This window comes from Plectropomus leopardus, chromosome 6 (genome assembly GCF_008729295.1).
Source record: "Plectropomus leopardus isolate mb chromosome 6, YSFRI_Pleo_2.0, whole genome shotgun sequence".
NCBI lineage: Eukaryota > Metazoa > Chordata > Actinopteri > Perciformes > Serranidae > Plectropomus > Plectropomus leopardus.
This window is the reverse complement of record NC_056468.1, coordinates 19,396,120-19,408,143: the sequence shown is the minus strand read 5'-3', so window position 1 is coordinate 19,408,143 and position 12,024 is coordinate 19,396,120. Positions and strand designations below refer to the sequence as shown.

The 12,024-nt window shown below is 39.2% G+C and overlaps 2 protein-coding genes across 2 annotated transcripts; both read right to left on the bottom strand.

Moving 5' to 3' along the window:
* Positions 1–523: 523 nt before the first annotated feature.
* On the bottom strand, positions 524–2,908 carry arl6ip4 (ADP-ribosylation factor-like 6 interacting protein 4). The gene is made up of 5 exons (XM_042488570.1): positions 2,555–2,908; positions 1,919–2,233; positions 1,316–1,433; positions 1,151–1,220; positions 524–1,055 (listed from the first exon to the last, which is right to left on the bottom strand). The coding sequence occupies exons 1-5, from the start codon at positions 2,730–2,732 to the stop codon at positions 999–1,001; spliced, it is 738 nt and encodes a 245-aa protein (XP_042344504.1). The 5' UTR covers positions 2,733–2,908; the 3' UTR covers positions 524–998.
* A 1,849-nt stretch (positions 2,909–4,757) lies between these two features.
* mthfd2 (methylenetetrahydrofolate dehydrogenase (NADP+ dependent) 2, methenyltetrahydrofolate cyclohydrolase) lies at positions 4,758–10,905 on the bottom strand. Its single transcript, XM_042488396.1, has 8 exons — positions 10,742–10,905; positions 7,907–8,091; positions 7,674–7,796; positions 6,648–6,800; positions 6,448–6,555; positions 6,273–6,365; positions 5,516–5,641; positions 4,758–5,425 (listed from the first exon to the last, which is right to left on the bottom strand). Exons 1-8 carry the CDS (start codon positions 10,819–10,821, stop codon positions 5,277–5,279), a joined length of 1,017 nt encoding a protein of 338 aa, XP_042344330.1. The 5' UTR covers positions 10,822–10,905; the 3' UTR covers positions 4,758–5,276.
* Between the last annotated feature and the right edge of the window lie 1,119 nt (positions 10,906–12,024).

Below are 12,024 nucleotides of genomic sequence, written 5' to 3'. Positions count from 1 at the left end.
GGCAGGCCACAATAAATACATGAACTCGTGGGAAACCCTGGACCGTTAATGCTGAAGGTTTTTGTGAAAATGCATGTGTGCATTGTGCATAAGACTCACGTTGTGTGCGCGTTTATAAAAGGATGTTTTCATACAGCTTTGTTGTTAAACCTGGAGCCCAATGACTTAGATTTAGCAAGAATTTCTATTTTGTTTGGATTCTTGGTTCAATGTGAAAGCATGCCAGATAAACAAAGTTTTCTTCTTGAAAAGGCCTTTCTCACAGCAGACAATTTGACTCGTAACAGGAGAAAAAGCACAGGTGGAACAAATAACATTAACGATGGCTCCGTTCCATTAAGTGTCCCAGTAAGCTGTTCCAGTGAGTCAGCATGGGCAGCACCAGGATCCCTCTTGTAATGGAAAGCGGCCGTCATTAATGTAATTAAATACACCTGCGCCTTCCTGCTATGATGTGTCAAAACATGCTGTGAAAAATGTCTTCAACAGAAATTGGGGTGAGTAACTAATATACAAATGCTCATTTTGTGGGAGAAGTATTCCTTTAATTTTACGTACAACATGAGTTAGGTGATGTCAAACGAAGAAAACATTTGAATGGTCAAACTGTTTGCAGTTACACGTCATCTGAAGGACAGAAAACTGAAAACCAGATTCTACAGTCCATTCAGGCAAAAACCTGAAACACTGCAAGGCTTTAAAACATGGACAAGATAAATACGCATTAATTAATGCATGTGCAAGTTATTAAGGACATCTTCCTTAAATGAAGTTCTTCTTGCAGATCTCAGTAGATTCGAAACATTACAGTTGCTCTCTAACTCCAGCATGGATTTAATAAGGCATGTCAACAGGAGACACAGGCTTTTAATGTAAATCAAGAGTACATATCACAATCATTTTGAACCTTCACTCCTCTACTGTGAAATCACAGGCAACTGTCTGAAATTAGGATATAAATTTCAGCTTATTGCGGCTGCACTCCTGAAGATCACAGCCTACTTGTTGATTCCCAGTTTCCTTTGGAAGGCGTTCCCGTCTCCTTTGGTGGCTTGCTGTGGGATGAATGAATAGAAGTTAACTGTTAGATATCATTTAAAAGAACTCCATGTTTATTTTAGAAAGTCAGAATTGAAACTTTCTCCTGAACCTTGTTGATTTCTTTGTGTTTTTCTCGGCTGACGATCTCCTCTATGATCTCTCCCTCTCCTCTCACCAATCTGGAAACAAAAGAAATAACATGAGCTGTAGAAATGATTACATCTTAACATTTAGATTATGATGCATTAGCTTGTGTACGCTTGCTCTGTCTCACCTGGTGCGCCCTGTTTCCGGGTCCACCACCCTGCGGATCACACTCTGCCTGGCCTCGTACTCCTCCTTGGTGAGGGGCCTCTTAGTGGAGAGTCGAGCTTTCTGCTCATCTGTCATCACTGCAAAGGAAAAGAGAGTATGATGCATTAAATGTGTGGGTGCTCTGGGAAATTAATATAATTGAGACAAAATAAGATTGTGTTCAGGTATTTTATTTGCTGGATAATCCACATATCTATTTAGGTGGAGAACAAACACCAAAACGGTGAGAATCAGGGCAGCAACCTTTATTGATTTATAATTATTATTGTATTTGCCTATTTTAAAAAGTTTACTAGTTCATCATTTAGACTATATACTGTCAGAAAACTTTAAAAAAAAATACCAATAATAATTTCCTAAAACCATAGGAAATTAAATTTCTTGGTTTTTTTTCAGCCAATAGTTCAAAACTTGCAGAAATTTGCAGTGATGTAAAATATATTTCAAAAGCTGGAACCAGAAAGAAAAAATGTTTTGCCTTAATTTTTAGATTCTGATCTTCTACGTCTCTTGAACAGCGACATGTTGAATAAAAATGAGATAATATGTGAAGTGTTATCACCAGGCCCGAGCTCCACTGCGCCTTCGTCACTCTGCCACACCTCCAGGTAAGACGGAGGCTTCCCAGCCGGCGCACCGGACACCACCTCTGCTTTCTTCCTCTCCTTCCTCTTCAGCTTCTCTTTCTTCTTTTTCTCCTTTTTCCTCTGTTTCTTCAGCTTTGCCCTTTTCTTCTTGGACTTCTTTTTCTTGGATTTGCTTTTCCTCCTCCTCTTCGACTTCTCGTCGCTCGACGAGGATGAAGACGAGGAGGAGGAAGATGTGGATGATGAAGAAGAGGAGCTTCTTCGGCGCTTCTTTCTTTGTGTTTTTACATCTGAGAGGAAGAGATGTTCAGCAGATAGATAAATAGATATTCAGATTCTCGGAAGCATTTGAACTAGTTTGTGATGTGATTTTAATAAAAAGTCACTGATTCTGCTGCACTTATCTCCTCAGGCAGGTTGATCCTCAGCCTCATCTGATACATGTAAATATGTCCTCTATGGTTCACCGTGTCCTCAGCTAAAATCATAGTCTCTCCTTCCTTTACCTTCATCTATGTTTTCTACTTTTATAATCTCCAGAAAGATCACATCTGTTTCCCCTAGCTGCTGTCAAACCTGATTTATTCATTCATTTATTTGTAGGTCCTAACCTTGGCTTTTGTGTGATTTCTTCTTCGCGGATCTGCTTCTACTTCTGCTGCTGCTGCTGCTGGATGAAGAAGACGATGATGATGAAGAGGAGGAGGAGGTGGACCGTCTCCGTTTCTTCTTCTTCTCCTCGTGTTTTGTCTCTCTGCCGGCTCTCTCAGGTGATCTGCGGCGGTCCATCACTGACACCACTAAACTAACATTAACACCATAGATGTGTGATTGTGAAATCGATTAATACACACTGAGAACCTGTCTGAAGCTTTCACACACACACACACACAAACACCGGGCTGTTTTAGTTTACGGAAGTGTGTGCGTCTCTATTTTCAATCCGACGGCGCCTGGGAGACTATTTTTAAGGTTCCTAGTTCCTACTTGACTGTTTCACTCAGCTAAGTGTCCACTGTGTTTTATAGGGGGGGGGCTGGCATAGCTTTAATTTACCATTTTTGTCTCCACTCCTTAACTACTACACTACTACTTTCACACTGCTGCATCTCTTTAAAATGCATTTTCCTTAATTTCATGCATTTTATATAAAGCACGTTGGGCATGCATTTCTTGTATGAGAGGTGCTATACAAATTAAGTTTATTATTATTGTTATATTACTACCTACTTTAACCCTTTAATGCCTAGATCAGCATTAGTTGTCTTGTGCTGCATTCAGATGCCTTTCACAGTCATTTTAACCCCTAAACCTTGGAAAATTGTGGTTTGATGTCTTTCAAAAGCACAGTAAAAAATAACATAATGAGCAACTTGGCAAAAATTTAATATGTCAAATTTTGTATTTTTTTATGTGAAATCATAAGAGTATCTAATGTGTGAGGAATTTGTTGGTCTTGAGCGCACTGTTGCTTTGTTGGAGTTAACCTGAGTGTGTGCACAATCACTTCACAGATTTCACCTGTGACAGTTATCTAGTGCTGTTGTGATTGCTGACACCAGCTTTGTTATATCTGTGAGCTGGCACTTGTTTTTATAATCCCTGATGAAGACTAAACTGAAACACATAGGCGTTTAGCCCATTTATTAAAGGCTTTTTAACTTTTGCAAAAAGAAATATTCTGAACATGTAATTCATAAAAGTACAACTGTTTAAATGTACTTTGTTGAAGGCAACAAGGTAAAAGCAGTTTTCTTGTACATGTATGAGTTTCGATGCCAGTTGCATATAACTCACCACAGTGGATAATCGTGCACCAGGTATCATCAAATGGTTGATGGAACGCAGGAAATGTGAGTTGCAGCTCATAATTATCTTTCTAATCTTTCCATAGTAGAGGACTCTTAAAGATAAATGAAACGTGGTAACATCAGATTACATTTTAGGAGTATTACAGTTGTCAAAGTGTCCTAGTATTGATTGTATGTGGGGAGGAAATTACGATTAATTATCTGTCCACCAAAGTGGACATCATGCGTCTCTGGCTATATTTCAACTACAATGAATACTATTACTGCAACTTTGTTGTTCTTAAGAATACTTTATCGACACAGTGACTTTTTTGGTTGTAAATCAGGTGATTTATGTTGGTTATAAGGAATTTTAATTTGCAGTTCTTGCAACAAGAAAAATATTTTGACAATGTTTTGTAAGTTTATCAATTGAAAATACCATCAGGTTCAGCAGGGGGAGGTTCGGGGCACTTTTTGTATTTATCTTTTTATAATTTAAATATAGTTTCCTGATTATATTTGCTTACTTTTACCTAACCTGTAACAGTATTTGCACAGTGTGGTACTGGTACTTTTACTTCAGCAAAGGAACTCCATACTTCTCCCCCCACTGAAGGGAGGAGCAGAAAGATAGAGAGAGGAGAGGTGGAGGAGTCAGAGCCAAGATTTGATGCTTTTGCATCGAACAGCATTAGAAAATGTTGACATATGAGAACAGTTTAAAAGAATGAAATATATTTTTATAGTTTCACATAGTATATAATTTTTTAAATCAGTTTATATATTTCTTCAGCTGAAACTTAAACACATGCAGTCCACCTGGGTGGATATGTTGGACAAACTTTCTCATGTCTAAATAAGAATAAAGCTAAAATTTTGACGTAGTTCTAAATGCACAAAAGGGTTAACTGAGAGACTTGTAGATATCTGTGATGGTTATGATGCCACACAGAGAATGTTGGATCAAAAGGTGATGATAAAATCATGTAATGAAAGAGACAACCTGTGTGCACAGAAAGAATCCAAGTGAGAACATATTTGCAATATTTATTTAAAAGTTTTTACAAAGGCAATTGTGAATCTTTAAAGCTTGTATATTGATAAACATACTTGTTCCTGATGATGGTTAGCCCTTATCACTCTCAGTACATAAGGTTAAACTAACTGAATGAAGCTCACCAGCTCGTTGTTAAATGCTGTAACCTGCCTCCATTCCTGTTCAAATAGCTTTTCGATGTAGAAATAAATAAAATAATATTTCAAGATTCCCCCAAAGTAATACATCGTAAATGATAAATAACTGAAAACCCTGTTACTTAATGCGCTCAGCTGCATGAGTGAATGTAACAGTCTAAACATGGCTGGACTTGAAGTTCAAAAAAGTTAAAGATGTCAGCAGGAGGAGTCTTAAAGCTATCATCTTTCCAGTTCGTGTGCAAGGGGAGCTCGCCAGGTTGCTCCCAGTAAAAAAATGAGGGGGGGTTTTTGTGTTCGGAGGGGGGTGGAATGTGTCGCCGTTGCTGGGATTTTATTTCTCCCATTAGGATGCAGCCGCCATGCGGATCCTCTCTGGAGGAAACAGCAGGACGTTCTTGGCTGCTTTGATAGTGTTCTTCATGAGCATCGCCACGGTCATGGGTCCCACACCTCCTGGTACGGGAGTGATGAAGCCCGCCTTCTGTCTCACGCCTGAATATAGATAGACAAGGTATAATGTTACAGACACTCGAGAAAGCATGCACGCCAAAAATAACCGTCGCGCTCGCTGTGCATCCTTACCTTCAAAATCCACATCTCCCACCAGTCTGCTCTTTCCGGTGACGGGGTCCTGCACTCTGTTTATTCCGACGTCGATCACCGCTGCTCCCTCTTTGATCATGTCGGCGGTGATGAGGTTTGGAATCCCTGATAGTTCAATAAACAAACACAGTACAGTTAGACAACAGAAAAGATAATATCCTGGGAAAAAAATAGAGGGTAACTTCAGTATTTTTTCAACCTTGACTCCTTTTTATCATGTTTTTGTGTCTCAGAATGGGAACAATCTTTGAAATTGGTCCAGTATCGAGCAAGAGGGCTGCAGCCTTCGGTGGTGAAACAGGTTGCAATGGGCAATTACACTTTGTGAATTTATGTCCTCTGAAAGTGCTCGTTTTTGCCACTAACAGGTTAAAATTGTTATCCTAAGTGTCTAACAACATTGTGGAAAGGATCCTAAGAGATTGACCTCTTTTTTAAAGAATAAGATCATTTTTGTTTAACCATAAACAGCCCCAAGATCACGATCACCAAACCAACCAGACTGCTTTAATAAAACTGTAATTTATCAACATTAGGGATTAAAATTTGTACGATTTTATTTATACCAATACCATTAACGATTCTGCAGCACTCTCGCTAAATACTGGACCAGTTTCAAAAATGGTTGTTTCTATTATTAACCGAGACACAAAACATGAAAAAGAAATAGCACCAAGGTTTAAAAATACCAACTTTATCCTTTAAACAGTTATTTTCCAAATAAACTGATACAAACCTGCAGCAGCCACAATGATATCAGCGATTTTAGTGTGTTGGCGAAGTTGCTCCTTTGGAGTGTAACGGTGAGAAATGGTGACTGTGGCATCACCTGCAACAAAAATAACATTTATACCGTATATCCAAACTCCCTCTTTAAACACACTGATAGACCAGCATGCACTGTAACCAACCTCCGGGCCTCTCGTGACGGCCGTCTGTGTGCAGTAACATGGCGATGGGCATGCCCACATTCTTGGAGCGTCCTGCAACCACCACATTCTTCCCAATGGTAGGAATACCTGTAAGACGAGCATTCGGACGGTTGGTTTAGAAAGTCTGTCCAGCAGCCTTTAAACCCTACAATGAAATACGCAATCACTCCAGTTGTTACCTGTGCGTTTGATTATTTCCCAGACGCCCCAGGGAGTGGCAGGGAGCATGGTGGACTGATCCAGGCACATGCGACCCACATTAACTACGTGGAAGCCGTCAACGTCCTTGTGGGGGGAAACTGCATTACAGACTGTGCGCTCATCAATGTGGTCTGTCAGAAAACAACGACGAGTTACAGTCAGGACAAATACAGCAAGCATAGATAGAAGTTTTGCCTTTAAAAATACAGAAAATCCTAACAGAGACAGCACACAGGTTCAAACACACTGATACTACAGCTGTAATATTAGTGTTTTATATGTTGGCTAAGAACTAGGGCGGGGCGATATGGCTTTAAAATAATATCACAATATTATCGGGCTATATCGCGATAAACAATATATATCTCAATATTTTGAAATCTCCTCCAGACTACAAACAACCTATGAATTACAGTTTAAAATAAAGCAGCTATTGCTATAAAATAAACTTACATTACCTACTGTTATAATAAAGTTCAATAAAATACTGCTATAGTGCTAAATAAAGTACTGTTATGATAAAGTTCAATAAAATACTGCTATAATGCTAAATAAAGAACTGTTACAATAAAGTTTTATAAAATACTGCTATAATGCTAAATAAAGTACTGTTATAATAAAGTTCAATAAAATACTGCTATAATGCTAAATAAAGTTAAATAAAGCACTGTTATAATTAAAGAAATCAGGGAGAGCGGACAGATGCAAAATGCTATCAGGTGGCGTTAATGAAATAAACGATATAGAATAATATAAAATAGATAGACTTTTTTTTTTTTATCATCAGACGATATATTTCGTCATACTGCACAGCCCCACTGACAACAGCAGCACATAACCTGGACCCTGTTTTTTTCCATGCTTTGGCATCTAAGTGACTAATGGGAACAACACTTTTTGACGTTGTTCCAGTATTGAGTAAGAGGGCTGCGGAGAGAATGAGGAAATATTTAAACAGCTTTCATTATCAATCTTTCTGACCCACTGTTCCAGTTTCCGTGTACCTGGCAGAGGCAGCTGGACCAGTAGGCCGTCCACACGATGATCTGCGTTGAGTTTGTAGATCAGGTCCAACAACTCCTCCTCAGTTATGTCTGAATGCTTGAGAATTGTTTCACTAGAAATTCCTGTGGGAGGTTGAGGTGAGAAGAAAACTTAAAACACAGGCTTTGCTCTTTTGTTAAAAAGTTGTGTTTACACGTACGTGTAAGCTCTGTGGGTGTTTAGTTTTCCTTACCGACATCAGCTGCAGCTCGTGTCTTGTTCAGGACGTAGGAGTGACTGGCTGGGTTTTCTCCCACCAGTACCACACTCAGGTGGGGTCTCCTGTGGCCGGCTGAAACCCATTTCTCCACGTCGGCCCGGGCCTCCTCTCGAATCTGGCGTGCTAGTTTCTTTCCTGAGATGACAACTGCTTCCTGTCTGAGAGATGGCGTGCAAAAAGACCAGTCAGAGGACAAAAAGTTAAAAACTTAAATTTTAACAAGCTGTGATTCTGCTGTGAAATTAGTCATTCCCAATTTTAGGACTGCAACCAACTCTTACAGGATGATCAAATGTCTTAAATTCTTACTGTCTTTGCTAAATATATCTATGTGCAAATACATTAACCAAATTAACTTGTTTTTTAAGTGTAAAAGCCCATGTTTTATTGAATTATATCTTAATTAATATGATCACAACCCCGAAAAGAGTAATCAGACCACAATAAAGTTATTAATGGGGTCACTCCAGACACAATACAGTAAATTGTGAATTTGAAACAAACGTGAAGATGAGCAGATTTTGGCACCTTGTCTACACCCTAACTCTGTACTCCGCCCCACCTTGTTTAAATTCAACCTTCTCCGAAGTTGGCCTTAATTTTTAATCACAAGTACACACTTGTTAAGTTTCATGACTGCATCTTGCACAGCTGGGTCACTATCGTGTATACAGAATCTCCACGGACAGACATTTAAACACCTGGCAAAATACTCAAAACAGCTTCTTAAGCCTCATTCCCACTGCACAAAAAACCCACTAACACCCGCTAACATCGGGCTTGGAAGTTTGTCCTAAAAACAGTGTCTCACAACCCGCCATGAGGACGTACACAGAAAAAAACGCACAAAGTGAAAACAATACCAGCCAATGCGTCACTTGTCATGGCGTGATAATTCTTTCAGCCTGACTGTCTCAGTAACCTTTACAGTGCTGATCTGGTCTCTTTGGTTGCCATTCAACAGAACATTTGAAACCCGAAACTTGTAATTAAATCTCAACCATCCAGTCAGTACCAACTCCAGCTGCTGTAAGTAGAAACGGCACGACTCGACCTGATGGAGCCATGTGTCGCATGATTACTTTTACTGTAGTGATACAGTATCTCAAACTCCGGTCAAAGGAGGGCATCGATATTTATACATCTAACCTTTAAGTACAGTCAGAGGCATCTTGGGGTTAACTAATGTTCAAATTCTTCACTGTACGAGAATACAAATTGGGTTGACCTGTCCTGTGGCTTTGTGCAAAATTCAAAAGCGCCAAGTTATGGTTGGTTATGCGTTATATAACAACAAACAGAGAGCAGCGGTTAATAACTGAAGAGTAATGAGCCGTCAACAGTGATGTAACCAACCCTTTTATTCTGCCAAAACTAATTAAACCTCACAGAAAAGTATCACATATTCGGGTAAAAATGGGGTGAGACCACGGGGCCAGTGTACCAGGTCCCAGGGGAAATGTGTCGATGTTACGGGGCAGCAAACAGCTCTTAAACTGCATACGAATTTCAACACAAAGCCTCCCGAGGAGAAAATTCCTCTTTTCATATGCGTGGCTATGTTAAATAGCCTGAATGGAGGGTGACACCAACCTCAGAGGAGACCTTCTTTTTGTTTTCCACCTTTTGTTAGTGTCGCACTTTTTTTTTTTTTTTTTTTTTTACTTCAGTCTTCAGAGCATGTTATGTATTGCTGTGTGTATTTAATGCAAAACCTATAGAGTTTATGTCAGAAAACACACTTTTTCAAGCTGATTTAATTGTGACACACTAGGGGTGCGGTTGAGAGAAAAAATGCATTTGGTATTGTTTGAAATAAGCAAAGTTTTTATGTTAAAAACAGTAGATTTTAGAGTGCTAACAACTTGCAACCCTATAATACACATTGAAACTAGCACTGATGGTGATTATAGTGGTGATTTCAGACCTAGTTTTTATAACTATGGTATTTATCTAGTTATTTCTATTTACTTACTGTTGTACATTAATGATTTGTTTCGCTGTATAATCTATGGTTGCATTGCTGCTTACTTTTTGTTTTTTTGTTTTTAACAGTCTTGCAAGGAGTCCTTAAATGTGCTTTGAAAGAGGCCTTTACATAAAATACATTGTTATTATTATCATGCATTATAACATTATAAAGCGTGTATATGTGTTGATATGTGGTAATAACTCGTTCACAAGGTGTCACAGGGTTTAAATTATCTACCTTGTGCCTCTGAAGCTGCAGATCATGTGCAGGGGCCACACGAAGGCGTGTGTGCAACATTAGATCATTACATTTATCTCAGTCATGCTGGTTCAAATAAATGCCTGCACGAGATGCTGCAGCTCTGCCACCTATGTGGTCACAGCCCTTTTATATTGTGGTACCAAGCGTTATAGCTGCCATTTTAAATGATGGCATGTCATTCAGCGCCAGAAGTGGTATGCATGTGTTTTTCTTGTGCAGACCAACACCGCTGCAGCTGAAACCTGGGTCCTGGGTGCAAGCACTCAGCCCGATTTCATCAGCCAGCCGGCTGCTGCAATGTTACCGGCATAACGCAAGGGGCGTACCGAAATGTGACCAACTGCGGACATTTAGTACAATAAAATCACACATCCAGCTCATAATTAGACACACGATATTTTATCCATTTATATGAAATACTGCACAAAACCGGCGAATAAATAGATTATGTAGGCCAACATTTAAGATGCAAACATATCGTCCAATGTTGGGAAAAAAAGCGCCGAACATGCCGTGAAAGTGGGATTAAATGCACCCGAATTAGATCAAATTTCAGAGTTGCTGGTAGCACTCACCTCGAGGCGGACGTGTGCAGTTTACAGACTTGGTGCTGATAGTGTTGGCACAGTTTCCTGAGAGTCCTGATCGCTGCCATGATGACCAGCTGAGAGCAGAAGAGACACCGCGGCCGATTATGCAACACACCACCACACGGGCTGACAGAGCGACGTCTGTGGAGGAAGAAGCCGCGGAGCGGAGAGCCTTTAAAGCCCTTCCCCTGCACGTAAGAGCTGCGTCATCACCGTTATCTGCGCCGCCACACCCACTGCACGGATCAGTTATAACATGTAACAGGAACCCACCCTACTGCCACATGGCATCTATCTATCTGTCTATCTATCTATCTATCTGTTCTGTTCAATTCAATTCAATTTGCTTTATTGGCATGATTTTTTTAAAACAATATGCCTCAGATACAATTACGTGATGATACAAATAAATACAAGAAAAAATCAATAATGATATTCAAATCAACAGCAATCCATTGGATAAAAAATGCAAAAAAAAGCAAGAACGTTTTGTTTTGTGTGTGTGTGTGTGTGTGTGTGTGTGTGTGTGTGTGTGTGTGTGTGGTATGTCTACTGTGTAGAGATGTTACAAAACAAAACAAAAAAATTTAAATCAAAAGTGAGATGTGCAGGAGAAATGAAGCATAAACGTCATGTCAGGTTGTTGTTCAGGTTGTCCCGTTGTGCTTCAGTTTGTCGTAGGCTGTGACATGCACAAACATACCTCGCTGCTTCTATGGGTTAGGGTTAGGGTTAGTATCTATTTATACTAAGTAAATTTAGTGAGTTGTACTAATCAGCGTTTTACTGCAAAGTAAAATTACCTGTAAAATAAGTGGAACAAAAGTACATTTTCCCCTGAAATATAGGCCTACAATGTCAGAAAGGCTACTTTTGAAATCTTATAGGTTACAGAGTTATCATGTTAAAAATGTAATGAGTAATATAACTATTCTAATTACCTCATCAAAGTAATGTGACTTATTACATTTGATTACTTTTCTAACAAATGTTTCAAAACAGGGCAATAAATCTGAAAAGATCTGAAAACACTGGTGCATAAAATGTTGCGCTCAAATTTGTCTCAGCGGCTTTGCTGACCTGCATTGTCCAAAAATAATCAAAAGGAGGCATTCCTGCACGGCAAAAACAAACACACAAACAAACGAAAAAAAACAGAATGAATGTTGCATTCAACATATAAACATTTTAATGAAAATATATATTCTTGCATATGTAACCATGTTGTAATTGCCAACATTTTGATTAGCAACTGTTATATAATTACT

What these genes read in the sequence shown, in the direction of transcription:
- arl6ip4 (XM_042488570.1), bottom strand. Translation starts at nt 2,732, where the DNA reads ATGGACCGCCGCAGATCACCTGAGAGAGCCGGCAGAGAGACAAAACAC. An exon ending in GAAATCACACAAAAGCCAAG is followed by an intron (nt 2,234 to 2,554) that starts GTTAGGACCTAC and finishes TCTTCCTCTCAG; the next exon opens with ATGTAAAAACACAAAGAAAG. An exon ending in AACACAAAGAAATCAACAAG is followed by an intron (nt 1,056 to 1,150) that starts GTTCAGGAGAAA and finishes TTCATCCCACAG; the next exon opens with CAAGCCACCAAAGGAGACGG.
- mthfd2 (XM_042488396.1), bottom strand. Translation starts at nt 10,821, where the DNA reads ATGGCAGCGATCAGGACTCTCAGGAAACTGTGCCAACACTATCAGCAC. An exon ending in ACGAGCTGCAGCTGATGTCG is followed by an intron (nt 7,797 to 7,906) that starts GTAAGGAAAACT and finishes AACCTCCCACAG; the next exon opens with GAATTTCTAGTGAAACAATT. An exon ending in GGGAGATGTGGATTTTGAAG is followed by an intron (nt 5,426 to 5,515) that starts GTAAGGATGCAC and finishes ATCTATATTCAG; the next exon opens with GCGTGAGACAGAAGGCGGGC.